At 45.0% G+C, this 25,711-nt stretch overlaps 3 protein-coding genes across 7 annotated transcripts; 1 reads left to right on the top strand and 2 right to left on the bottom strand.

Moving 5' to 3' along the window:
* Positions 1–50: 50 nt before the first annotated feature.
* Positions 51–6,699, top strand: LOC115124450 (uncharacterized). 3 transcript variants are annotated; one of them, XM_029653883.2, is made up of 7 exons: positions 51–667; positions 2,185–2,257; positions 2,584–2,961; positions 3,133–3,510; positions 4,274–4,381; positions 4,497–4,562; positions 4,687–6,699. In XM_029653883.2, the coding sequence occupies exons 2-7, from the start codon at positions 2,212–2,214 to the stop codon at positions 4,818–4,820; spliced, it is 1,110 nt and encodes a 369-aa protein (XP_029509743.2). In that variant the 5' UTR covers positions 51–667; positions 2,185–2,211; the 3' UTR covers positions 4,821–6,699. The 3 variants fall into 3 exon arrangements, with proteins under 3 accessions (XP_029509743.2, XP_029509742.2, XP_029509741.2); XM_029653882.2 differs by lacking the exon at positions 51–667 and adding an exon at positions 680–790; XM_029653881.2 differs by lacking the exon at positions 51–667 and adding an exon at positions 1,501–1,931.
* Positions 6,700–6,750: 51 nt separating this feature from the next.
* LOC115124445 (protein SON-like) lies at positions 6,751–18,205 on the bottom strand. Of its 3 annotated transcripts, XM_029653875.2 has the most exons (13): positions 18,037–18,190; positions 16,638–16,705; positions 16,329–16,493; positions 14,341–15,939; positions 13,778–14,196; positions 13,451–13,585; positions 12,489–12,794; positions 11,317–11,427; positions 11,126–11,242; positions 8,100–8,247; positions 7,929–7,994; positions 7,682–7,797; positions 6,751–7,566 (listed from the first exon to the last, which is right to left on the bottom strand). In XM_029653875.2, exons 1-13 carry the CDS (start codon positions 18,117–18,119, stop codon positions 7,384–7,386), a joined length of 3,516 nt encoding a protein of 1,171 aa, XP_029509735.2. In that variant the 5' UTR covers positions 18,120–18,190; the 3' UTR covers positions 6,751–7,383. The 3 variants fall into 3 exon arrangements, 2 of the variants coding, with proteins under 2 accessions (XP_029509735.2, XP_064880183.1); XR_010464990.1 differs by lacking the exons at positions 6,751–7,566; positions 7,682–7,797; positions 7,929–7,994 and adding an exon at positions 8,827–8,916 and having other exon boundaries at positions 8,162–8,247; positions 18,037–18,205; XM_065024111.1 differs by lacking the exons at positions 6,751–7,566; positions 7,682–7,797; positions 7,929–7,994 and having other exon boundaries at positions 8,198–8,916; positions 18,037–18,205.
* Positions 18,206–18,657: 452 nt separating this feature from the next.
* Positions 18,658–25,434, bottom strand: LOC115124446 (uncharacterized). The gene is made up of 13 exons (XM_065024114.1): positions 25,380–25,434; positions 25,155–25,239; positions 24,640–24,677; positions 23,885–24,166; positions 23,309–23,443; positions 23,028–23,210; positions 22,780–22,935; positions 22,516–22,662; positions 20,192–20,326; positions 19,983–20,101; positions 19,764–19,898; positions 19,538–19,649; positions 18,658–19,173 (listed from the first exon to the last, which is right to left on the bottom strand). The coding sequence occupies exons 1-13, from the start codon at positions 25,417–25,419 to the stop codon at positions 19,100–19,102; spliced, it is 1,641 nt and encodes a 546-aa protein (XP_064880186.1). The 5' UTR covers positions 25,420–25,434; the 3' UTR covers positions 18,658–19,099.
* Between the last annotated feature and the right edge of the window lie 277 nt (positions 25,435–25,711).

The following is a 25,711-nucleotide window of genomic DNA, read 5'->3' as shown; positions in this document are numbered from 1 at the left end:
CTACTTGACTGTTATACATTTTAACGTCGAAGTCTAAACCTTGAAAGGTTTAGATTTTCTGATTTGTTTTTTATTTTTCCCCTGATTTGCTCTTGAGGAGAATAGTCAGTCACAGTGTGGTGTCTTGGCAGCAGAACCACTGCACTGACTCTCCTCCAGCTAGAGTTTCATGTTCCGTTAACGGGAAGCCGATCTGGGCTGCATCCAGGAGAACACAACGTTCTGAAAGCTGCAGATAGAAATGGATTGTATAGAGCTGACATGATTCCCTTCTACGTGTCAGGCAAGAGCATGTCTTCTATACTGAACAAAAATATGAATGCAACTATTTCAAAGAATTTACTGAGTTACAGTTCATATAAGGAAATCAGTCAGTTGAAATAAATTCATTAGGCCCTAATCTATGGATTTCACATGACTGGGAATACAGATATACATCTGTTGGTCACAGATACCTTAAAGGTAGGGGCGTGGATCAGAAAAACCAGTCAGTATTTGTGACCACCATTTACCTCATGAAGTGCAACACATCGTTTCATAGAGTTGATCAGGCTGTTGATTGTACCCTGTGGAATTTTGTCTCACTCTTCTTCGGAGACTGTGAAGTTGCTGCGTATTGGTGGGAACTGGAACATGCTGTTGTACACGTCAAAGAGTGACATGTCTGGTGAGTATGCAGGTCATGGAAGAACTGAGACCTTTCCAGCTTCCAGGAATTGTGTACATGCTGAAACATGAGGTGATGGCATCGGATGAATGGCACGATGACGGGCCTCAGGATCTTTCCACGGTATCTCTTGTGTATTCAAATTGCCATCGATAAAATGCAATTATGTTCGTTGTTTCTGCCTGCCTGCCTGCCTGCCCATACCATAACCCCACTGCCACCATGGGGCACAGTGTTCACAACTTTGAAATCAGCAAACCGCTCTGGTGGACATTACAGGAGTCAGCATGCCAATTGCATGCTCCCTCATAACTTAAGACATCTGTGGCATTGTATGGTGTGACAAAACTGCACATTTTAGAGTGGCCTTTTATTGTCCCCAGTGCAAGGTGCACCTGTGTAATGATCATGAAGAAATTCTCACTAACAGGGATGTAAACAAATGTGTGCACAAAATGAGAGAAATAAGCTTTTTGTGCATATGGAACATTTCTGGGATCTTTAAATTCAGATTATGAAACATGGGACCAACACTTTACATGTTGCGTTTATATTTTTGTTCAGTTTACATAGTACGTTGCTATAAGAATGTTTTGCAAACGTTTGAGTCCACTGATCTGCATAGCTGCATCTTGATGAGTAAATAGGAGCATAGCTATAGATGAACTACACTCATGAAATAGGTGTAAAAGTGAAATGGTGCAAATTGGCTACCTTTACGCACCAGATGTCCAAATTAACAGGATTGATTGAGGGGTTTATGACCAAACACTGGACTGGATACTATCAATTTATGTTATAATAATCCAAAAATCAGTCTGCCTTGTGTTCATGTAAAGGTTATTATAGTTTTGTGGTTTTATATTCATTTTTTGTCTCAGTTTTCAGATCCACTTTGTTTTTATTTAGTTTGTTTTCACACAAAAAATCTATTTAGTTTTATATTATTTTGTTTCAGTTTTAGTGTTAAACTTACTGTATGCCTCCCAGTCTAAACAGTTTGTGTGCATATTTTATGTCAAGCCAGGGTAAGCCTACACAAAACACAGCCCTCATTGTAAGTCTTTCTAAAATCCCCTATGAGAGAAATTAATGGTGGAAAAACGACTAATTTCCCTGTTTGACCGCCAGGTTTTATGGGTATTATGACACCTCCACCGTGGGGCTCTATAGGGTGGTTTGATTAAATGGCTGAAGTCTAACCCGTGCGCAGACCCGTTTCTTGCGGTTCGTTGTTTAACTCGCCTTGATAACCAGTTATTCGGTAAGGGCACCCTTCACGGTGACTTGTTCTGTTGCAAAAGTTTTAGGCTCGAGAGATCAGCGACATCCACCCGAACCTGAACGGATTATTTTATTGATTTATTGATTGGCTATGAGTGGGATTTAGGCTACACTTTTTTTTACCAGACCTAATACCCTTCTAATAACTTATTTGTTTCTTTCCAGATGTATTGTATAAAATAAAAAAATAAAAACTTTTTTTATTTGTAATTTTTGTAATATTTTTTTTATAGGTGTTCAAGGGATAGACATCTTGCAATATGATTTTTTTAGGCTTCTTGGTGATTTTGACGTCAGTCCAAGCTGGTGAGTTTCTTGAGACCTAAGCTACTACTCTCTCAATCATGTAAAACTCATCAATAAGCATTCTCTATTTTCCAAAAGCTTGTGTCATTATTTGTTTAAAACTAGAGATCTTTGCTATACCTCTGCTCTTTCTGTCATTATCATAGAAAGGTATTGGACACAGAAATGGATCTGTAGCATAATGTACATAGGTGTTCTGCCTGTCTATCTTCCTTTCTGACTAATCATCTATTCACCCCTTTCTCCTCTCTCTCCCTCAAACTTTTTCCCATCCTTCATCCCTCTCTCACACTCTGTGTTCTCCATCTGTCTATCCATCCCCCCAGTGTCTGTGCCTACCTTCTCCCCTGTGTATGAGCTGAAGGTGGGGTACGGAGACAATGTCACCCTCCCCTGTAACTTTTCCTCCTACCTGGGCCAGGAGGATGAGGGGGAGGTCCGCTGGGAGGCCATGGGGCAGGAGGTGGCCTCTATGGAGGTTGGGAACATCCTTGGTGAGGCCAGATGGGACGACGGGGCCAAGGGGGTGGAGGTCAAAACGACGCTGGGTTTCTCTTCCCGGGTGGAATTCCCCCCAGTAGAGAGGGTGAGAGATGGAGACTTCTCTATGACCATCCAGGAGACAGTGCTGAGCGATGAGGAGATGTACGAGTGTATCTGGCTGGGCCGCAAGACCATCTCTACGGTCTGGCTCAAGGTTCAGGGTAAGTCTGTTTTCAGGCTTTCCCATTCAGAGCCGCATTCTGTGGTTGGTGGAGTCGACCAGCGGCCATTTTGGGTGTACCATTTGGAATGTTTTATCTTAATTTATGCTTATCACATCCTCTCTCATCCCTCACTCTTTTCTAATACTCTCCATCCATTCTCTCTCTCAGAGCCCGACCCTCCACGCTCTATCACACTGTTCAAGGGAAGCCCGGTCACTCTGCCCTGCTACGCTGTCATCCCCAAGACCCAGCCCACCAGCCAGATCTACGTCCAATGGCTGAAGGACGATGTGGAGATCATGACCCTTAACCCTGGCCCAGACGACAAGGGACCTAAGGAAGAAGACCTCCGTCTCTCTCTCCCACCCAACAACCTGCTGGAGAACGGTGACCTGTCCTTGTTTATCTACAAGACGGAGCTCAAAGACCAGGGAGTCTATCGCTGCTTCTACAAGTCCAGGGGCTTCGAGGACCCTAAGAGTGGGATACCAGAGGGTGTCTCTCTCACCATCCTAGATCCATACACTGACTTATATAACTTAACAGGTAGGCCTTCACACACTGACCTATATAACTTAACAGGTAGGCCTTCACACACTGACCTATATAACTTAACAGGTAGGCCTTCACACGCTGACCTATATAACTTAACAGGTAGGCCTACACACACTGACCTATATAACTTAACAGGTAGGCCTACACACACTGACCTATATAACTTAACAGGTAGGCCTTCACACGCTGACCTATATAACTTAACAGGTAGGCCTACACACACTGACCTATATAACTTAACAGGTAGGCCTTCACACACTGACCTATATAACTTAACAGGTAGGCCTTCACACACTGACCTATATAACTTAACAGGTAGGCCTACACACACCGACCTATATAACTTAACAGGTAGGCCTTCACACACTGACCTATATAACTTAACAGGTAGGCCTACACACACTGACCTATATAACTTAACAGGTAGGCCTTCACACACTGACCTATATAACTTAACAGGTAGGCCTTCACACACTGACCTATATAACTTAACAGGTAGGCCTACACACACTGACCTATATAACTTAACAGGTAGGCCTTCACACACTGACCTATATAACTTAACAGGTAGGCCTTCACACACTGACCTATATAACTTAACAGGTAGGCCTACACACACTGACCTATATAACTTAACAGGTAGGCCTACACACACTGACTGACATTGAGTTTGTTCTTTAATTTGTGCTCCTTGTTTTTGAATGCGAGAGCTAGTAACATAGATTTTTCAGTGTTTTTCCCTTTTGTAACACAGGAACAGAGAATGTCACCAGTAGCTCAGACTTCAGTGGGACTAGCGGTGACAGTGAGAACCCAATAACATTCTTCACTTTGGTGACCCAAGATAAGGAGGATATGCAAGGTACTGTACAGGTGTTGCAACATTTGAAAGCTATTTTCTCCCCAATGCTTATTTTTTACTTATTGTTTTCGTTATTGCTGGGACATACTGGTAACATTTCATTACATCATTACAGTGACATCATCTGAGCCAATACTAGTGCAGACAGAGATGACACCATCATCACCTGACACAACCTTCGGTGAGTGCTATGTTCTAAATGTTTTAGAAGTACTGTAGATGAATGTTGGAAGACGTAGTCAATGTTACCGTGCCCCCCTATTCTCCCTCTTCCCTCCTCTTCCTCTTCCCTCCTCCTTACCCAGAGGATCCAGAAGACGTGTTGGCAGTGTGGGCAAAGACCCTTCCGCTTGTGCGTATCGGGATAATCACTGGGGTTCTGCTGGTTACAGCTCTGATCTTCTTCCCTCTGCTGGCTCTCAACAAGATCCCATCCTAGACCCACATTAGGAAGAGAGGGTAGACGCAAGGGTTAGGGCAAGGTCATTCAATTATGGTTCTGGAGGGCTGAAAAACATCATTTTCATTCTCTTTTAATCAGACTGATTCAGATCTGGGTCTATCAGGTGACTCTTGGCCAGTCAATTACATCAAATGATAATTCATTCAGGACTAGTAACTTTTTAAAGTGTATACAGTGCATTCGTAAAGTATTCAGACCCCTTTGCTTTTTCCACATTTTGTTACCTATTCTAAAATATATTAGTCTTTTTTTTCTCTCATCAATCTACACACAATACCCCATTATGACAAATTGAAAACAGGTTTTGAGACATTTTTGCAAATGTATAACAAAAAACAGAAATAGCTTATTTACATAAGTATTCAGACCCTTTGGGATGAGACTCGAAATTGAGCTCAGGTCTATAATGTCCCACAGTTGACAGTGCATGTCAAGAGCAAAAACAAAGCCATGTGGTCGAAGGAATTGTCCGTAGAGCTTTGAAACCGGATTGTGTCGAGGCACATTGTACCAACAAATGTCTGCAGCATTGAAGGTCCCCAAGAACACAGTGGCCTCCATCATTCTTAAACGTAAGAAGTTTGGATCCACTAAGACACTTCCTAGAGCTGACCTCCCGGCCAAACTGAGCAATCGGGGGAGAAGGGCCTTAGTCAGGGAGGTGACCAAGAACCCGATGGTCACTCTGACAGAGCTCCAGAGTTCCTCTGTGGAGATGGGAGAACCATCAGGAAGTACAACCATCTCTGCAGCACTCCACCAATCAGGCCTTTATGGTAGTTGCCAGACCGAAGCCACTTCTCAGTAAAAGGCACATGACAGCTCACTTCGAGTTTGACAAAAGGCACCTAAAGGACTCTGACCATGAGATACAAGATTATCTGGTCTGATGAAACCAAGATTTAACTATTTGGCCTGAATGCCAAGTGTCACATCTGGAGGAAACCTGGAACCATCCGTACGGTGAAGCATTGTAGTGGAAGCATCATGGTGGGGGGATGTTTTTCAGCAGCGGGGACTGGGAGACTAGTCAGGATCGAGGGAAAGATGAACAGTGCAAAGATCCTTGATGCAAACCTGCTCCAGAGCGCTCAGGACCTCAAACTAGGGTGAAGGTTCACCTTCCAACAGGACAACACAGGCATGGCTTCGGGACAAGTCTGTGAATGTCCTTCAGTGGCCCAGCCAGAGACCGGACTTGAACCCAATCTAACATATCTGTTGAGGACTGAAAATAGCTGTGCAGCGACACTCCCCATCCAACCTGACAGAGCTTGAGAGGATCTGCAGAGAAGAATGGGAGAAACTCCCCAAATACATTTATGCCAAGCTTTTTGCTTTGTCATTATGGGGTATTGTGTATAGATTGATAAGGGGAAGAAAAACAAATTAATCAATTTTAGAATAAGGCTGCAACATAACAAAATACAAACGCACTGTATGTGTGAATAGTCGGAAAATGCTACATTATCTTAGCCACATTACAGCTACAGCCTCTATGCATTTGTCCTCTGCGATGCTGGATCAACCACTCATCTGAGCTGCCAGTGAGAAGTCAGATCGTTTGATGATGTCTGCACTGCTACGTCCGCTGAATGCTTTGGAGGTTGTGTATTGGAATGTGGGATTGGACTCAAGGCCTCAGATGAACCCTTCTATGCTCTGTCCATATATAGTATTCCTATTAATAGCTGTCCCTGCACCAGGAAATATGTTTATTGCTACAAGTGCTGGAAGGATGACGAGGGCGGGGAGACCGTCTTCAAATACTGAACTGCACCGTTTGAAAACACAGTATTGGATGTACAATAAATGTGTGTTGTGAGCGCATGTCAAATAAACATTGGAAAAGACACGTTCTCGTCTGTATAAGCAAAAAATGAGAAAATGTACTTTAGGCACACAGTGAAAGGATTGTATCATTTAATTAATCAGATAAAAACATTTTTATTTTGGTATTCCAGACCATAACGGTTACCCACATCGCTTTCAGCTAACACTTTACAATTGTTTTTATACAGACGTTGTAAATAACGCTACCAACAAAAGCGGACTGAGAAAGCTCAAAATGAGACAGAACTATCAAGTGTGAATCACTTTGAAAATGAATGTTCCAAATGGGTAACATTTGATATTGACAATTTGGTCACGAGGAGAATAGCGGGGTTTTTCAAATTCTCCCAAATGCATTAACACTATGAACTGCTTCTTGAAAACATCATTTGAGCTTCAACACATAAGATAAACATTCAAAGTACGATTAAAAAGAAACGGCGTTACGGAACCGTTTTAAAATATCAGTAAGTTTCTTTTGCTTAGAGTAACACCATCTCCTAGTGTTGACCATTAGGCAGCAGATACGGCTCTTCTGAATGCTTGTGGTGTGTAGGCCCAAAACATTATAAGACTTGATAGAACGGACATTCCATCTTTCCCTGGCGGGTGACTTCAAATTCTTTATGTCCTTTTCAGCCAGAAGGGTCTGCGACTCAAGTGTGCGAGCGCTGTATCTCAGTCTGAGTGTGTTTCACTGTGTGTGTTAGACGTTGGAGGAGAACAGTGGGCCAGTGGTAGCAGTGGTGAACACAGGCCCTGTATAAAGCCCTGTGTCCCCTGCCACCTCTCCCATGGCCTGCAGAGCCACCGTAGCAGCCATGGCTTTGGCATGCTTCTTATTGGGACTGGCTGACGCAGGCTGGAAGTCTTGACCATTTACCACCACCTGGGGTACAGAGAGAGAGGAGGAAAGGGGAGAAGGAGAGAGGAAGAGGTTATAACACAAACCATCTGACAAACAAACCCATTCAAACACACAGGCTTATAGCGCGTATCCACACCTTGAAAAGGAAGTTCTTGCGGTGGTCTGGGCCACTGTGGGTCACCATAACAAACTCTGGAGGAATCCACTTCTTCTTGTTACACATCTCCATCAGAGCAGACACTGGGTGCTTACCTGATGGGAACAGATGGTCAATACATTCAGTAAATCAATTCAATTCTAATTGATTGATTCTATAGCACAAAAAAAATGCAATATTGGTAAATTGAGTGAGAGTTAAAATCCTGTGTGTGTGTTGTACTCACCCAGTAGATCCTTCATCACAACCATACCGCCTGACTTCTGAGTCTTCTCTCCCTCAGCCACCAGACCTACGGTCAGATTATACACACATTATTAAGCATCATCAATAGCCTTCTGGAATAATATTGCGATGCATAATGCTTTGGTGGAAAGCATGGGTCACTTCATTTCACCTTTGCGGTCGGTCTTGAAGTCGATTATGATTGGCTCGACAGTGCCCTCGCGGTGTCGCCCTAGCCCCTCCCCCGTCCGCCATCCCATCTTCCTCATGAGAAACTCCCCTACTCCTCCCGACACCGGGGCTGCTCGCAAGAACTGGTCCTACAGAGAGAGAGAGAGAGTGGCAGGAGAGGAGGGGGAAAGAGAAGAGAATAACAGAAGAGAGAACCATGGAGTGAGGAGGAAGAGGGAGAGAGTGAAGAGGGAGAGGAAGAGGCGAAAGCAGATAATTAGTTTCTACCTTGAAAACATCTCAACCACCTCATCCAGCCACACCACTGTCACAGTCAGACTTGAGTTAGAGACTACCTTCAGGACAACTCACATGCCTCTGGATAACAGTGAGTGTGTGCGTGTGTGTGTTACTCTGTCTGTAGTAACCTCTACCCCTATGTGAAACACTAGAAATAACTGTGGTGGCAGCTTTTGAAAATCGTGTGTTTGAGAGAACATTTCTAGAGAAACTTCAAAACACATTAAGAATAAAGATGAAATTAAATAAATTCTGTGGTGAAACTCAAGATACAGCCAAGAGACATTTCTTCACACATTATACCACATGTAGGTAAATAAGAGGGCGCTGTGCCTTGACACCTCATTTCTTTCTGTCTCACACACATCTTCTCTCTCACACACACGGTTACACAAGATGTATAGTAAGGCGCTGTGTGGTGTACGTACCTAGCCCCTCATCACCGGCCCAGCATCAGACAGGAAATGAGGGGGGCCTGACTGTGGCCATGGCAACAAGGACAGCTACAAGGACTGACCCTGAAACAAGTGTCCAATACACAGAGAGGTGAAAGTTCACAGGTCACCCCTGTGAACCCACACCTCTCTCCCTCTGCTCCAATCCAGACCCCTCTTATCGACCTCCTTCCTCGGGCTGCCCCAAGGACTGGGAGGAAGTTGACCCTAGACACGTGGTCAGCTTGGAGTTAGGATTTGCGAAAGGGAAGCATCAGCTTCCTAGATCTGTGACTAGGAGCAACTTCTGACTGCAGCCTCCCCCAGGGCAAGGGAAAGAGCACAGGCATGTCCATGGACACCTGTAACTAGCCTAGGTCCCTCAGAACAGAGATCTCCCTCAGGCAGTGGTCTCCAATTGTGGTCCTGGAGCTAATGTGCAGGTTTTTGTTACAGCCCTAACCTATACGACTATGCTGGGATGGAACAAAATCCTGCACAGCCTGGACTAGGGTTGGAGACCACTGACTGGTCTAAAACTAGACCCCGCTCATCTACTGGGAAACGGAATGCACCAGGACTGGTTGCTGGGGGCACCCAACAACCACACAAACAACACAGTCCATATGCTGGTAATGCTAGCGTGCTGTCAATCAATGTTAGCTGCTGCAATGCTAGCGTGCTGTCAATCAATGTTAGCTGCTGTAATGCTAGCGTGCTGTAAATCAATGTTAGCTGCTGTAATGCTAGCAAAATGCATGTCACTAACATTAGTATAATCAATGCACTCATCCCTATATCACGTCTCTGAACATGTCCATGACATCTGCCCATAGCATCTGCATGTGAAGGACGTGTCGTATTAAATGAAGAACGAACTCAGCAGATCCATCACTCTCTCTATAGCTAAATGTGACAATGTGTTACTTAACCAGAGAAAGAGAGATTCCTCAGGATGTGTCGTTTAAAACAGCAACAGTAGCCCCCTGTGTGTTTACAGAGCTCAGGAAGGTTTGGGGTACAGTTACACCCACTGGCTTCAAACAGCCCACTATAGAAACACTACAGGGTTGGAGGGTTCAGACGAGGTCCATAGACAGAGGACAAACGACTATGGTTATCTCTGGGCCTGATGACATTCTGTGTGACTGGGTGTGGGGGAGTGATAGGGAGACACCGCATTAGGGAGACAGCGTGACGGTAGAGACTATAGTAACCGGTCTTAGGGTGCATCTGAATAGTCTAAAGTCACTTCCTCACCTAACGTCCCCAATAACATCTGACCTGATCTGAAAAGGCAGGATAAGTAAAAGAAGTGCTTTTCCCTTTCCCCTGTTCTGACATCAGTGTGAATCCAAGGAAAGAGACGAGGAAGCATCTTTAGACTACTGAGACGGACCCATAATCTCTGCCTTGCCCTGGGGTGCTAGAGGACAAGGGGGGGTTCTGGGGTCTGCAGACTTACTTCCAGCTCTCCTCTTCCTCCCCTCCCTCCCTCATTCTCCTAGTCCCTTTTCCGACTCCGAGGGGGACTCTATTTAGTGCACAGACCAGAGCACCACTAGTAGCCGGGTGTCAGACCAGAGCACCACTAGTAGCCGGGTGCCAGTACTGCATTTGCACCTGCTTTGGTAAGAATGTCACATGTAAGGAATCTGCATCACTACCCTTAACATGGTGTACCCACTTCACAGGAAATCTAATTAGTCAGAATGTGTGTGTGTGTGTTGCGGGGGAGGGGTGGGGGGTGATTGAAGTGCAGGGAGATTTTTGTTCATCTCTGTATGTCAGATTAAAGTCTGGGTTCATCATGTTACCACTGTTACAAACTGCAGTGCAAATATCAGGCAACATAAACAAGAGGCTTCCTTTACCGCCAGAGCATCTTTTTCTGACGCAGACAGAAACACACAATACAGACAGATGCTCACTCACACACACATCAGTAAACTATGTGCATTAGCGCTGACAAGGGTTGCCATGGTAGCAGTGGACCCCACGTTTCGGGGCCGTTACATCTGACCTGGATTTCACTGAGTAACAGTGGAACTACTCCATTCTAACCCAGTGTGTTCTTCATCAACAGAACACTTGTCAAACTAAATACAGTATATGTCTCTGGCTCTATGCGTACAGCCATTCAGTTATTTGACTAGGGCTGGGTGGTGATTAGGGAGCAGGCTGAGGAAGGCGTGTGAAGTGGGTACACCAGTGGGCATGGGCGATGCAGACACCTGTAGGGTAGTGGGGTGGTATGTTTGGGGTGGGGAGCAGGTAAGACAGTGGACGGTACCTTTTTAATCCAGGCCTGTGGTCCACTGTTGGACAGCTCCTCTGAGCTGAGCACCGTTGCTCCAGTAGAACCTGTAAACAGACCAGGGATGGTGTTGGACTGGGCCCATGCATCCACCTAACAGAGAGGAAGGTTTAGTATGTGAGGAGGTGGAAAGAGCGTACATTATGCTTCACAGCACCGTTATTTACCTGTTCCTGAGCACGGCTGAGCATGCAGATGGCACTGACGTCGTGCGGGTTCTCAGCCAGACGCTTCTGGGCCTTCATCCTCTCACCGACTGCCTGGGTGATGTCTACAGGCTACAGGGGGAGACACAGGAGTCAGCACCACACACACACACACACACACATCATTCATGCAAAAACACAAGAGTACACACACACACCCCAGTGAACAGCCGGTAAAACGAATAAGGAAAATCCATTCACCATACAAGAAGGAAATCTAGACTTATTCCATGAGACCTAGATCAGTTGTTATATGGAACTACTTACATCTACGTAGTCGTCAGTATTTGTATTTTTTTTTTTTTTTTTTTTTTTTAAGAGTCGTCAGTATTAGTACAGTTGTACACCCCCCCCCCCAAAAAATAAAACGCAACCTGTGGAATTTCAGCCAGCTTTGTTTAATAACAGTTGCATCAAATACAAAAAAGCACAAATTAACAGCAAGGTCACGGATGACGTCACCTGATTTCTCATTGGTCTGCCCATCTGACAATTGATGATGGATCGATAACTCAATTCTAAACCACTTGTCATCGCCTGGGAGTCAGATTATTAAATGGTATTGCTCTGAGATTTGAGAGGTCAAATAATGCCCTTGATTGTACATTCAATTTGGAATTGGTGGGGAGGAGGGTCAGTGTTTACATGCCGCCCTCAGAAACAGCTATTCCAGCTAAACCCAGTCAATGCTGCTATAGGGTCAGATGAGGAGCACAGGTATGGCATTCTAACTAAACTCACCATACCATCTAAACCAGTGGTTCCCAAATATTTTTCATCCTGCTGGGCATGACAACCCACCTAAGGCTTTTGGACTTTTCTACTTTCAAATCAACCACACCAATGGTTCTAGCTACTTTGTGTAACAATAGAACCTGGTCTCAAACTACATCCCAATAGGAATCAGCAGTGACCTACCATTTCGGAAACCACTGATCCAAACCACTACATGTGGTAAAACACTGGGTTAAAACTAAAATCCAAAAATAAATCACATTTTTAACACGTATGATTTTGAAATGCATAATATCTCAACTCACTTTCTCTCCCTCCTACACGACAACTCTCCTAAAACCCCCTCATCTCTCTGAGTGTCACCTTACCCCCTCCTCCCCCTCCCCTCCGTATCCCACCTGTAGCGGCGGCTCCGGGAACACACTATCACTCTCCTTGACGACCGCCGGCTCCTCCGTTGCCACGGACACCGCAGACAAAGGCGCATCCCCAGGCAAAGTTTCCTTGGCAGCCATTGCCAATGCCTTGGTCGCCGCCACCTTGGCCTTTCCCGCCTTCTTGTCCACGGTCACCCACTCTCCGTAAGCCCCTCCCCCGTCGCCCTCCTTCTTCCTGTGCTGGGAGCCCGACGACACGGGGAACTCCTTGGCGAACGCCGCCTCGCTCCGAACCACCAACGCCGGAGATGGACGCACGGATGCGTTCTGAGAGAGGAGGAGGGGCAGCACAGGAGTAGGAGGGGCGGGGGGAGGGGGGATTACTGTTAAAAAAATGGGAGGGAAAAAATATAAAAAGACAAAGAGGTGTGTTTCAACAAGGGGAATGGTTGAAGAGGAATGGCTGGTTATCATAACAGTTATTGGGCCCAGTCTCAATCAGGAGGATTTATCTCCAGTGCACTTCAACCAGCAAACTTCACTCACATGACTGAGGTCTCCTTGGGATGGAAGTTTGTGGGAAAGTGCAAAGAGTATAAATCTACCTGGTTTGGTTCTGGGCCCAAGGAGGCTTGCTGTCTGCTTTGCCCATTGCCTATGTTGGCTCAATAGGAAAAACAGTATTATGTTGTAAAATGTTATGTGGCAGCAATAGAAACAGCTCTTAACATCAGCCCAGGGCAAAACAGACAGCATACTGCAGTTCACTTCAACCATTCACCCAGTTAGGCACATCTCTTCAGTCCCACATAGTATCTAAACAGTAACTAGTCTTTAACTATGTTCAAACAATAACTATGTTCTGAAAATTACATATCAGTTCAAACTGCCTCGATACATTGTTTATTAATAAGTAAATGTTTAAGCTCAAAATGTACTGTATATTAATGAGAGACATGATGCTGTGTGTTCCATGTTCTTACATTGAGGCTGAAGGAGATGCCCTTGACCTCCCTCAGGGCGGCTCGTCCAAACGGTTTGCCGTCGTCCTCGTCGTCAGATATACGGGGTTCAGCGAGGGCCAGCTCCCCTCCCTTCTCCACAATCTTCTTACACTTCTACAGAAACACACAGGACACAGCTAGAGGGTCAGTGTTTCCATTTCCACATACAATTGAATGTCTAAGATTTGTGTTTTATTATGAAAAGGATGCAGGACTACATTTTGCACCAGGACAAATGCTTAGTAAATCTTCTCCAAAGCATATTATTACATGATTATCATCATCATGACATTGAAGAGCACTTACGTCAGTGAACTCCTTGATGCTGATGCTGTTTGCCTGCTTGGCCACCTTCCTCTTCACATCCTCGATGGTGGCCATGTTGGGCTGGGGGGGACCTGGCGGGGGCTTGTTGGTGATGCTGGGGAGCGGAGCCATCTGGTGCATGGAGGCCATAGATCCCATACTGGCCAGGGCAGCAGTCATTGTGGCAGCTGTCATGCTAGCCATAGCTGCATTCATGGTCATGCTCATAGGCATGTTCATAGACATGTTCATGGGCATGTTCATATTCATGGGCATGGAGAAGGACATGGGGTTGTTGGGGCTGGGTAAAGGCAGCTGGAGGACCGCTTTGGGTCGCAGGCTCTCTGGGATGGGTATCCCTGCCTTGGCACACATGGCGGCTGCATTAGCCTTAGCAATCTCCAGTAACTGGTCTTTATCTGTGAGGAGGGATGAGTAACACATCACAAACTTGCATTGCGACTTACTGTACACCGGTGTTTTTGTCAAGTTACCATTGGGGAAAATAAAGTTATTCAACTCAAATACATTGATCATTCAAAAGAATGTAATGACATGCTTACCCAGCTCTGTGAGTCGTGGCGGGCTTTTGCTGGTGTCGCGGTTGTTGCGTGCCGGAGACCTCTTCTTGCGGAGGATAAGGACTGGGGAGTGGCTTGGCTCACGCTTCCAGCGGTCCCTCTGGCTCAGCTGGTGGCTGCCGAATGCACCCCTACCCCTCCGCCGCGAACCGGAGCGTGACCTTGACCTCTTTGACCTCCGAGCAGGAGACCGTGACTTGGATCGTTTCCTTTTCGGTGACCTAGACTTCGAGCGCTTGTTCCGCGTTCTGGACTTGGACCGTGATTTTTTCTTTCTCGTCCCGGACTTTGAGCGAGACTTCTTCCTCCGAGACGGCGTCCTGGACTTCCTCTTGCGGCTTGGTGACGAGGACCTCGATTTCCTTTTCCTCCCTGGAGACTTGGATCTGGACCTCCTCTTCTTGGAGGACTTTGCATCAGAGCGTTTCCTCTGACCAGGAGACTTTGACCTCGACTTTTTCCTCTTTGAAGGAGACCTGGACTTTGAAGATTCTCCTTCCTTCTCTGTCGTCTCTGCCTCTCCAGATGTTGGCTGTGGTTTAGGTTGAGGTGAGGCAGGCAGCTCTTCACCCTGAGGTGTCACCTTGTCTCCTCCACCAGCATCCGTTTTGGGGGGTAAAGAATCTACAGAGCCATCCAAGGTTTCTGAAGTAACAGGTCCATCCGATTCCCCTGGCTCACCAGTTGGCTGGCTGTTGAGGATCAGATCAGATGCTGACGTTGACTGGTGGTCAGTGGAGGCCTCATGCTGCTCACCTGAAGGCACCTCGGGAGGAATAGGGCACTTCTGTGGAGACGTCAGACATTCTGAGGGCTGGGAGGAAAAGGCTGGCTCTCCCTTACTGCTGTCGCCTAAGAAGGGTATTGGCTTCCACCCTCCTCCAGAGGCGGCGGCCATATTGACAACACCCTCAATGCTGCTTTCGGAAGCTAGGGCTGGCGGATCGATAGGAACCATTACGCTTTCGTCTTTCACAGCAGACTCATCTTCAGCCAGGGCAGCAGAGGGATCCTTCTCGGCCGATTGGCTGTCTCTTGAGGCAGACCTGGATTTGGATTTGTTGTTTCTGGAAGGAGAGGGAGATCCTGAACTCATCTCTCGGTGACTTGACTGAGATCTCGTCTTAGATTTCGATCGCCTTCTGGATCTCGATCTAGACCGTCTGTCTTTCTTCAAGATCACGAGGGACCTTGACCGGGTTCTCCTGCCTCTCCTGGCAGACCCAGACCTTCTAGAATGTGACCCGGACCTCCGGTGCCGTGATCTGGAACGTGTGTGTCCGCCACGTCTTCTACCGGACCTCGATCTGGATCTCCCTCTCCTGTCCCTGGATCTGGACCTGCGCTTGCCTGAACGAGACCGTGAGCATCTGGAGGACTTTTCCGGACACTTCTCCTCTAGTTTAGGGATGATATCAGGCAGATCCTGAGGTTTGCTCTCCTTGTTCCCAGGCTGAGGCTTCGACTCGGACTCCGACCCAGATGAGCTGTTGGACTTGTCACCATCTTTCTTCTGCTTTTTTTTCTTCTTCTTCCCAGAATGTCGTTTATGCCGCTTGGATCTCCCGTCATCCTCTTCCCCTGTGGAATTAATGACAATATTTTAGAAATTAATCATGACATTTGACTCAATGGTGCAATATGTAGAAATTGCCATTACCTGGTTGCTAAAAATTCTGTTTGTGACAAAAAGCAACATTTTGTGTAGAGAATCTCTGTACCATCTAGCTAAACTGCTGGGAAATATATTTTCAATAACCAAAAACATTGTAAAATGACGTAAACAGATCTACCATCAAACTTGCGTTCAATGAGAATGGCAGATCTAGAACTCACATTTCAATGTGAATTGCGTCGTGCACAAAGCTACATAATAGACCTTTAAGTAGTCTGCTGATTATTAACATCAAACTGAAAAGGTCCACCACTGCTGTTATGCATATGCTTAGTAGTAGCTTGAGACTACTTACCAGCCTTTGCCTTGTCTCCATCAGAGTCTGCTGCTGATTCTGAGCCGCTCTCTTTCTCTTCCTTACGTTTCTTCTTTTTGCTTTTGTGTTTCTTGTGTTTCTTGTGCTTTTTGTGTTTCTTTTGTGGGACATCACCCTCTTCCTTATTGGCTACGCCATCTTTATCTGCATAAATAATACCGTACATTACAATTTCATTTGAAATAGATGCTTTCACCTGATCAAAACTGTAGTATCAGTGCAAATACAGGAAAGGAGAAGAGAGAATATCACTTTAGACTATTGAGATACAGCCCTTGTGTTACTGACCTTGTGTGTTGTTGATCCCATCTGCTCCTTCTGCAGTTTTACCATTGGGATCACCTTCATCTGTCAGACTTAATAGAGGGAATGCAGGTATGAGATGACACCTGTACTTGAACTTACAGTAGGTTCACTCAACTTTCTTATCAGCAAGGGTCTTGGTTTTTAACATGACACTGGACACAACGAATGGACAATATATATAAGTATGTATGAGCTTGAATGATTAAAGTAGTCTACATAATAACTGACGGGGCTTGTACGTAAGCATTTCACTGAAAGGTCTACTACACCTGTTGTATTCGGCTCATGTGACTGACAAAAATAAAATGTGATTTGACATGCGAGGTAGGGGTGGGTATAATTTGTGGAACGTTCCAATAGGAATCTGTTCTAGAAACTTCGTAAATAAGGTTGCCAACAACAACGCATACAAAATTGTATAGCGGCAGAATCAGATACCGGGTAGGGAGTGGGCTATTTCACTAAATGTGTCACTCACCACGTTTATTCCGAAAAATGTCTGTCTTCACTCTGTTAGCCTATGGACAAACATTAAGAATAAGCTACGTGGTGGGTTGATGCCTATTTGGCAGCTAGTTAGCTAGGTGAATTGATCATTATTTGTATGCGGTGTTTGTTGGCAACCTTGTACTTTACGACGTTTTTGGAACAGATTCCTGTTGCAACGTTACACAAATTATACCCACCCTGCGAGGTGGCTACTGTTAGTGAAAACGCTGTTCATGTTTGGGTGCGTACTGTCTGTCTTTGCCTCTGTCTGTTATAAACTGTCGGTGTAGAGAGGTGGCCACTGTTAGTTATTTAGCGTTAACCTCAAATTAGAACGTGACTGTGTAACGTGAAAACTCAAAGACATAACTAAGTCCCCGGCATTGCTTTTGACATAACAGTTAGTTAGCTAAATTTAAAATCCGGGTAATCCAAAATGCGTGTGTGTAAATGATGTGTATTGCCTTTGCACACTGTGACTCTGTCAAACCAACGTTTTGGGGGAGTTCTAGCAAAGAGATCGCGTCCTGGGAAACTGCTAACGTTGGCTTTTTAGCAATCCACATTTAGCATGATTAGCTAGCTAGGAAGGTGCGTAGTGCTTACAAGCCCTGTACCTGGTGCCACGTTAGCTACCTGGTTTGCTTGAACCCAATAACCACAGTATAATCATCTTTGCAAGAACCAACCCAGGAGACTACAGTGTTATTAGTCAGGTAGTTAGCTAGCTAAATACGTTGTAGCCACAGCAACTGCCTGCCTTGCACACTTTGTACTGCCGGACACGCAAGCTAGCTAACCTTGTAGGCCAGCACAGAAAATTATACATTTCTCAAATTGCCCGAACAAACTATTCATGCCAGTAATGTAGGCTGTATAAAAACATATTTACATGATATCTTGACTCTCATCTTCAATTTCTTTTATCTTATTTACTACGAAATCGCGAAAAATTTGCTCGATGTTGGCCGCCATGTCTTTGGTAATCCCTCAATGTGTTTTCCGCGGCGCCCATTCAGCGCATGTGCAGCAGCATAGACCGACACCGGACGTTGGTTGCAACCCATCTCACACCGACAGACTGAAAACGCTGTTCATGTTTGGGTGTGTACTGTCTTTGCCTCTGTCTGTTATAAACTGTCGGTGTAGTGAAGCACTTCGTTTATCTATTGGTCTCACTTTTGTAGTTTTCCTCAAGCTAATTGTTTTCTCGAAGTATTTTTGTTCATATAGACAGGCAGTACATAGTAGTCTAGCCTATTGTATCATTTATGACTACCTGCCATACAGGAGTGTCTCATTCATAAGCGTGGACAAAGATTATACGGTTTGGATCAGTTGGTTCCAGTTAATTTATTTTTGATTTCATTATACAGTATGTACTATTCAAACAGTATATTCAGACAGTTGGAGTAGGGGAAGACTTTGGACCTGTTGCATCATTGAAACAGCTTCAGGCAGAACACATCTCCAGCTGTTTTCATTTCACAATGAACACAAGAGACACACCATGTAAAATGCTCCGTTTTTATTTTAAGGGAGGACATACAACTTAATACAAACAGGATGCAGATGTGTTATGGTTCACAGGATTACTGCATGGAAACAGAATGTGTAGAATGGATATATATATATTTTAATCTATGTTTTTTAATGTCACTCAAGATGGTGACAGAATAGAACACTTCAATAGAACACTTCATGTGTTGCATGTGTTGACATCACTTGGTTACTGGTGAGACTCCCGGGGGGGGGGGGGGGGGTAATTACCAATAGATAAGCGAAGTGCTTCACTACACCGACAGCGTATAACAGACAGAGGCAAAGACAGTACGCACCCAAACACGAACAGCGTTTTCTCTATTGTGTGGGTCTCCATCGAGTGACAACTCCCTTTCATAGTGAATTGTAATGTCCATTCTACTGATTCTAATTCTACAGTTAGTGCAGGCCTCTTATGCTGCCATGGGGAAGGAGCAGATGGAAGCTCTCTTCAGTTCACAGTCCACTGCTGTCCACCAGCTCTCATCTGGGAGAGGGAACAAATGACAATGTTGTTAAATGGACCACTCATATACCATATAATCCTATTTTAAGGATCTAACTTTGATTGTGTCTAATAGACCTGTTGATTAAAACAGTATCAGAATGTTATGGTCATGAAAGAACATACATCTTATAATACAATATGCTCTCATAACCAAAACCAAGTTAATCTGGGTCCTTCCCAGACTTTTTATGATTTACAGCCTTATATAAATAAGTCTCTAAGGTAGCATTTCACAATATAACCTGTTATTGATAGCACTGTGACTTAGAAAATATTATGTTGTTAATACTTCAAAGGTTGTCAATATAGATATCAAATACTTTTTTAAAGGTATGAGTCTCACCAATTCTGAACATCTCCAGACAAGCCTGCTTGTCTGTCTGTGTGTCTGGGTGACCGGGCATCCAGTCACTGTAGCCCCAGGGGGACCCGTCGGTCCACTCTGACTGCTTATCCTGCAGGGGTCACAACACACACACACATACACACCATTAAAACTCTTGAAAAATGGCTTGGTTACTATTAGACATTCTGATTGAACAAGAGTGAGGGGGTGATGGAATACTGACCTTCACGACTCCACCCAGCCAGGTGAGGATGGGACTCTTGGTGGCCCTGGTCACCATGGAGACCAGGCGGGAGTGCAGGTCGCCGTTGGTTACGGAGGCCAGGTGTCCGTGAGGGGAGAGAATGCTGCAGGAGGACTGGACGCACACACACACACAAATATTAGGACTGGTGCTTATTTAAGAGAAAAGTGAATATGACTGACTGGGTGTATATTTCACCTCTGCCTCACTGAAGGTCATTAGTGTGGGGTTGAACTGATAGCAGTGGCCATCGATGACCTCACCAACACACTCTATCTCTGAGTGAGTCTCAGCCTTAGCACTCAGCAGCCTGTCATCTACAGGGAGAAGGAGAGGAAGCATACTCCATCAGTGCACAAACACACACATACTGTACACACACATACTGTACACACAAACACTCTCACCCTGAGGTGTCAGTTTCATGCTTCTCTCCATCTCTCCAACAGGCCTGATGATGCGTCCGCTCCTGATGTCCATCAGAGTTTTCTGGGAGTTCTCGGTTCCCTGTCTGAACTCATCCACAGAGGAAGGAACGTACACTGGAGAGAGAGAAAGAGAATATACACTGAGTGTACAAAACATTATGAACACCTTTCCATGACATAGACTGACCAGATGAATCCAGATGAAAGCTATGATCCCCTTCTGATGTCCTTTGTTAAATCCACTTCAATCAGCTTAGACGAAGAGGAGGAGACAGGTTAAAGACAGATTTTTAAGTCTTGAGACAATTAAGACATGGGTTGTGTATGTGTGCCATTCAGAGTGTGAATGGGCACGGCAAAAAATGTAAGTGCCTTTAAACGGGGTATGGTAGTATGTGCCAGGCGCACCAGTTTGTGTCATGAACTGCAACGCTGCTGGGTTTTTCACACTCAACAGTTTCCTGTGTGTATCAACAATGGTCCACCACCCAAAGGAAATCCAGCCAACTTGACACAACTGTGGGAAGCATTGGAGTCGACATTGGCCAGGATCCCAGTGGGATGCTTTTAACACCTTATAGAGTACATGTCCCAATGAATTGAGGCTGTTCTGAGGGCAAAGGGGGGGGTGCAACTCAATATTAGGAAGGTGTTCTTAATGTTTTGAACACACAGTGTATATAACCCTAAATACACTGCTTAAAAAATAAAGGGAACACTAAAATAACACATCCTAGATCTGAATGAATGAAATATTCTTATTAAATACTTTTTTCTTTACATAGTTGAATGTGCTGACAACAAAATCACACAAAAATTATCAATGGAAATCAAATGTATCAACCCATGGAGGTCTGGATTTGGAGTCACACTCAAAATTAAAGTGGAGAACCACACTACAGGCTGATCCAACTTTGATGTAATGTCCTTAAAACAAGTCCAAATGAGGCTCAGTAGTGTGTGTGGCCTCTACATGCCTGTATGACCTCCCTACAACGCCTGGGCATGCTCCTGATGAGGTGGCGGATGGTCTCCTGAGGGATCTCCTCCCAGACCTGGACTAAAGCATCCGCCAACTCCTGGACAGTCTGTGGTGCAACGTGGCATTGGTGGATGGAGCGAGACATGATGTCCCAGATGTGCTCAATTGGATTCAGGTCTGGGGAACGGGCGGGCCAATCCATAGCATCAATGCCTTCCTCTTGCAGGAACTGCTGACACACTCCAGCCACATGAGGTCTAGCATTGTCTTGCATTAGGAGGAACCCAGGGCCAACCGCACCAGCACATGGTCTCACAAGGGGTCTGAGGATCTCATCTCGGTACCTAATGGCAGTCAGGCTACCTCTGGCGAGCACATGGAGGGCTGTGCGGCCCCCCAAAGAAATGTCACCCCACACCATGACTGACTCACCGCCAAACTGGTCATGCTGGAGGATGTTGCAGGCAGCAGAACGTTCTCCACGGCGTCTCCAGACTCTGTCACGTCTGTCACATGTGCTCAGTGTGAACCTGCTTTCATCTGTGAAGAGCACAGGGCGCCAGTGGCGAATTTGCCAATCTTTGTGTTCTCTGGCAAATGCCAAACGTCCTGCACGGTGTTGGGCTGTAAGCACAACCCCCACCTATAGACGTCGGGCCCTCATACCTACCTCATGGAGTCTGTTTCTGACCGTTTTAGCAGACACATGCACATTTGTGGCCTGCTGGAGGTCATTTTGCAGGGCTCTGGCAGTGCTCCTCCTGCTCCTCACACAAAGGCGGAGGTAGCGGTCCTGCTGCTGGGTTGTTGCCCTCCTTCTGATGTACTGGCCTGTCTCCTGGTAGCGCCTCCATGCTCTGGACACTATGCTGACAGACACAGCAAACCTTCTTGCCACAGCTCGCATTGATGTGCCATCCTGGATGAGCTGCACTACCTGAGCCACTTGTGTGAGTTGTAGACTCCGTCTCTTGCTACCACTAGAGTGAAAAGCACCGCCAGCATTCAAAAGTGACGAAAACATCTGCCAGGAAGCATAGGAACTGAGAAGTGGTCTGTGGTCACCACCTGCAGAACCACTCCTTTATTGGGGGTGTCTTGCTAATTGCCTATAATTTCCACCTGTTGTTTATTCCATTTGCACAACAGCATGTGAAATGTATTGTCAATCAGTGTTGCTTCCTAAGTGGACAGTTTGATTTCAGAGAAGTGTGATTGACTTGGAGTTACATTGTGTTGTTTAAGTGTTTTTGAGCAATGTACTTATTTCCTTTTTTAGAGATTAAAATTTCAGAAAATGTAACATTTCAAAGCCCTGTACCTGGTGCCACTCTCCTGTCCATCTCACTGATGTGTTCCTTGACTAGGCCGGTGTTCAGGTTCATAATGAATCTTCTGGAGGGCTCTGTTCCCTGTCTACGTTCCTCTACTGGGATGCTCCGGACCTCAGCCTCGACCAGCCTCACATCTACAGGGAGAAGGAGAGGGCCACTGAATAAGCAATTCAAGTGGACAGGCTTTTAGATATGGATATATATATATATATATATATTTAGTGTATATCAAAAAAGAAAAACTTATGTACTTTGGAATCTGTCTCTCTCATCCTGAAGTATCTGTTTCATGCTTCTCTCCATCTCTCCAACAGGCCTGATGATGCGTCCGCTCCTGATGTCCATCAGAGTTTTCTGGGAGTTCTCGGTTCCCTGTCTGAACTCATCCACAGAGGAAGGAACGTACACTGGAGAGGAGAGGAGCAGGGGAGAAAGACAATATATAAAACCCCAAATGAAAAAACATTTCTGGATAATGTAACATTTCAAAGCCCTGTACCTGGTGCCACTCTCCTGTCCATCTCACTGACGTGTTCCTTGACGAGGCCGGTGTTCAGGTCCATGATGAAGCGTCTGGAGGGCTCTGTTCCCTGTCTGCGTTCCTCCACTGAGAGACTCCCGGGCAGAACATCAGCCCTCACCCATCCTCCCACTCTCCTCTGGACTGGGACCTCCATAGGCTCTGGATAGGAAATACATGGGTTAAGTGCTCAAGAAAGTTTTAGTATATTCCCTCTCTATTACAATTACAAATACACACATAAACACACACTCTCTCACCCTGAGGAGTCATTATCATGCTTCTCTCCATCTCTCCGACAGGTTTGATGATGCGTCCGCTCCTGATGTCCACCAGAGTTTTCTGGGAGTTCTCGGTTCCCTGTCTGAACTCATCCACAGAGGGAGGAACGTACACTGGAGAGAGAGAGAGAGAAATACACAGACACAATATATGTTACACTGTTTTCAGCAGTATCTGTTACACTGTTTTCACTCATATCAGTTACACTGTTTTCAGCCATATCAGTTACACTGTTTTCAGCCATATCAGTTACACTGTTTTCAGCCATATCAGTTACACTGTTTTCAGCCATATCAGTTACACTGTTTTCAGTAATATCAGTTACACTGTTTTCAGTAATATCTGTTGCACTGTTTTCAGCCATATCAGTTACACTGTTTTCAGTAATATCTGTTGCACTGTTTTCAGCAAGCCTTATCTTCCAAAGCTAATGTCTGTAGGACTGCTAGAAAACCTGTGCTTACTGAGTCCAGGGGAGAAAGACAATATAAAAAACCCTAAATGTAAAAAATAAATCAAATGTATGGATAATGTAACATTTCAAAGCCCTTTACCTAGTCCCACTCTCCTGTCCATCTCGTTGATATGTTCCTTGACGAGGCCGGTGTTCAGGTCCATGATGAAGCGTCTGGAGGGCTCTGTTCCCTGTCTGCGCTCCTCCACTGGGACGCTCCGAGGCAGAACCAGGACCTTGCGATCCTGAAGTCTACCTCTAGGGGATGACACAACATGATCCCTCACTGGGATGCTCCAGGGCAGAACCAGGACCCTGCGATCCTGAAGCCTACCTCTAGGGGGTGCCACTACATCATCCCTCAGTGGGGCAGCATGGAGACCTGGGGGGACACAACATACAATCAGTAAATATTATAATCTAGAGCAAAAGTGGGGGAGGCATGGTCAGATTCATACATACACACACTTGAAAAAATGAACATACTCATGCACGCACACACATGCACACACGTGCATGCATGCCAGCCCACAAACACACTGCCCTTGAACTTTGACCTTGTTATGCAAGGCATGCGCTTATTTTGATCAGACAAGAACATACATAGAGAAAGAACCGCTGCACTATTGGTACAATTATTAACCACTGTGCCAGAAAAATAATCTAACATGATAAGAATTTATTGTAACAAAGTCCAAAAGAGCAAGGAATAAGTCCAATGTTACAGTACATTGATATAGTGAAATGTAGTCATTTTGCATAAGCAGTCTATACTGTAATATTTCAGTTATTCTCAATTTGAGGAATCTCGTCTGTCAAAAAAAAAAAAAACATTAAAAACTTTCAGAATCTTACTTGACAAAGCCAGGAGCAACAACGTAAACGTCAACATCCTGTGAACAAGACAAGAAGCAAAGAAGAGAAAAAGTGGATGAGAGAGAATGGTGGTGTCTAAATGTACATAGTGTCTGAATGTATATAGTGTATCTACCTAACTCAGACAGGTCATCTCATCTGATGGTTGTAGGGTGAACGCAGCTGTGCTAGTGCTCTGTGACTGTTCTCAATCTAAAAGTCTCACTGTCTCTCTTAGCTTTTAGTCCAAGTACCTCTGCTCAGTTCCTGTCCAGTTTACCAGTGCCTTAGCCTCTCCCTTCACTTAGATAATGTTTCGACCTTAGTGTCTATATAACATTGGGTTCTAAGTACGTGAGTAGCTAGCCTACATTGACTGTGTGTATGTGTGTCTGTGTCAAATACGTTTTCCTTTTATAAATAATATATATACTGTCTATATACCATATAGCAGATGCTCAGTCTGTGTATCTTTGTGTGTGTGTATTGAGTGTGCGTAGTTGTATTTCACTTACCTGTATGGTGAACAGGTGGAGGTCTGGAGACTCAGAAAGTGATTTGAGGAAAGAAAAGACTCACTGGTCAATAAGTATGCAGCAGCTGCAATAAAGATGATAAGGGGCGTATACTCTCTGATATTAACACAAAAAGTTCAAATGAAATCCCAAGTTCAAGAACATTGGGAAACAGCAGCAATCCCATAAAAAAAAAAAAAAAGATAATTGTCAATAAGACTTTACCTCGTTTCACCGTTTTATAAACATTTTGGATTCCCGCCATATCCCAATGTTTTTTAACTTGGGATTTCATTGGAAGTCAGTGTCACGTATGGCAAGGCATCCAGCTAATAAAGCGAGATAGCGCACCTGTTACCCACTCCACACTAGCGCGAACAGTATTGAATTATTTTTTAAATAAAAAACATTTGATCAAATGACTTTATTCCATTAAAACTGCCCTGTGTAAGCCACTAAAATGATAACACACATCTGGTATGCTACACCATATAGAATCTTGTGAATGAATGGAAAGGAGACTTGTGGTAGTTAATCATTCTTCCCATAATGAGTTT

The sequence above is a fragment of the Oncorhynchus nerka genome, linkage group LG2, assembly GCF_034236695.1.
Source record: "Oncorhynchus nerka isolate Pitt River linkage group LG2, Oner_Uvic_2.0, whole genome shotgun sequence".
Classification (NCBI taxonomy): Eukaryota; Metazoa; Chordata; class Actinopteri; order Salmoniformes; family Salmonidae; genus Oncorhynchus; species Oncorhynchus nerka.
The sequence above is the reverse complement of the archived record's forward strand: the minus strand, read 5'-3'. Positions and strand labels throughout refer to the sequence as shown.

What these genes read in the sequence shown, in the direction of transcription:
- LOC115124450 (XM_029653883.2), top strand. Translation starts at nt 2,212, where the DNA reads ATGATTTTTTTAGGCTTCTTGGTGATTTTGACGTCAGTCCAAGCTG. An exon ending in GGTCTGGCTCAAGGTTCAGG is followed by an intron (nt 2,962 to 3,132) that starts GTAAGTCTGTTT and finishes TCTCTCTCTCAG; the next exon opens with AGCCCGACCCTCCACGCTCT. An exon ending in AGATAAGGAGGATATGCAAG is followed by an intron (nt 4,382 to 4,496) that starts GTACTGTACAGG and finishes ACATCATTACAG; the next exon opens with TGACATCATCTGAGCCAATA.
- LOC115124445 (XM_029653875.2), bottom strand. Translation starts at nt 18,119, where the DNA reads ATGGCGGCCAACATCGAGCAAATTTTTCGCGATTTCGTAGTAAATAAG. An exon ending in TCCCGGAGCCGCCGCTACAG is followed by an intron (nt 11,428 to 12,488) that starts GTGGGATACGGA and finishes CTCCCCCTGTAG; the next exon opens with CCTGTAGACATCACCCAGGC. An exon ending in CACAGGCCTGGATTAAAAAG is followed by an intron (nt 8,248 to 11,125) that starts GTACCGTCCACT and finishes CTCTCTCTGTAG; the next exon opens with GACCAGTTCTTGCGAGCAGC.
- LOC115124446 (XM_065024114.1), bottom strand. Translation starts at nt 25,419, where the DNA reads ATGGCGGGAATCCAAAATGTTTATAAAACGGTGAAACGAG. An exon ending in CATGATAATGACTCCTCAGG is followed by an intron (nt 23,211 to 23,308) that starts GTGAGAGAGTGT and finishes TTTCCTATCCAG; the next exon opens with AGCCTATGGAGGTCCCAGTC. An exon ending in GGACAGGAGAGTGGCACCAG is followed by an intron (nt 20,327 to 22,515) that starts GTACAGGGCTTT and finishes CTCTCTCTCCAG; the next exon opens with TGTACGTTCCTTCCTCTGTG.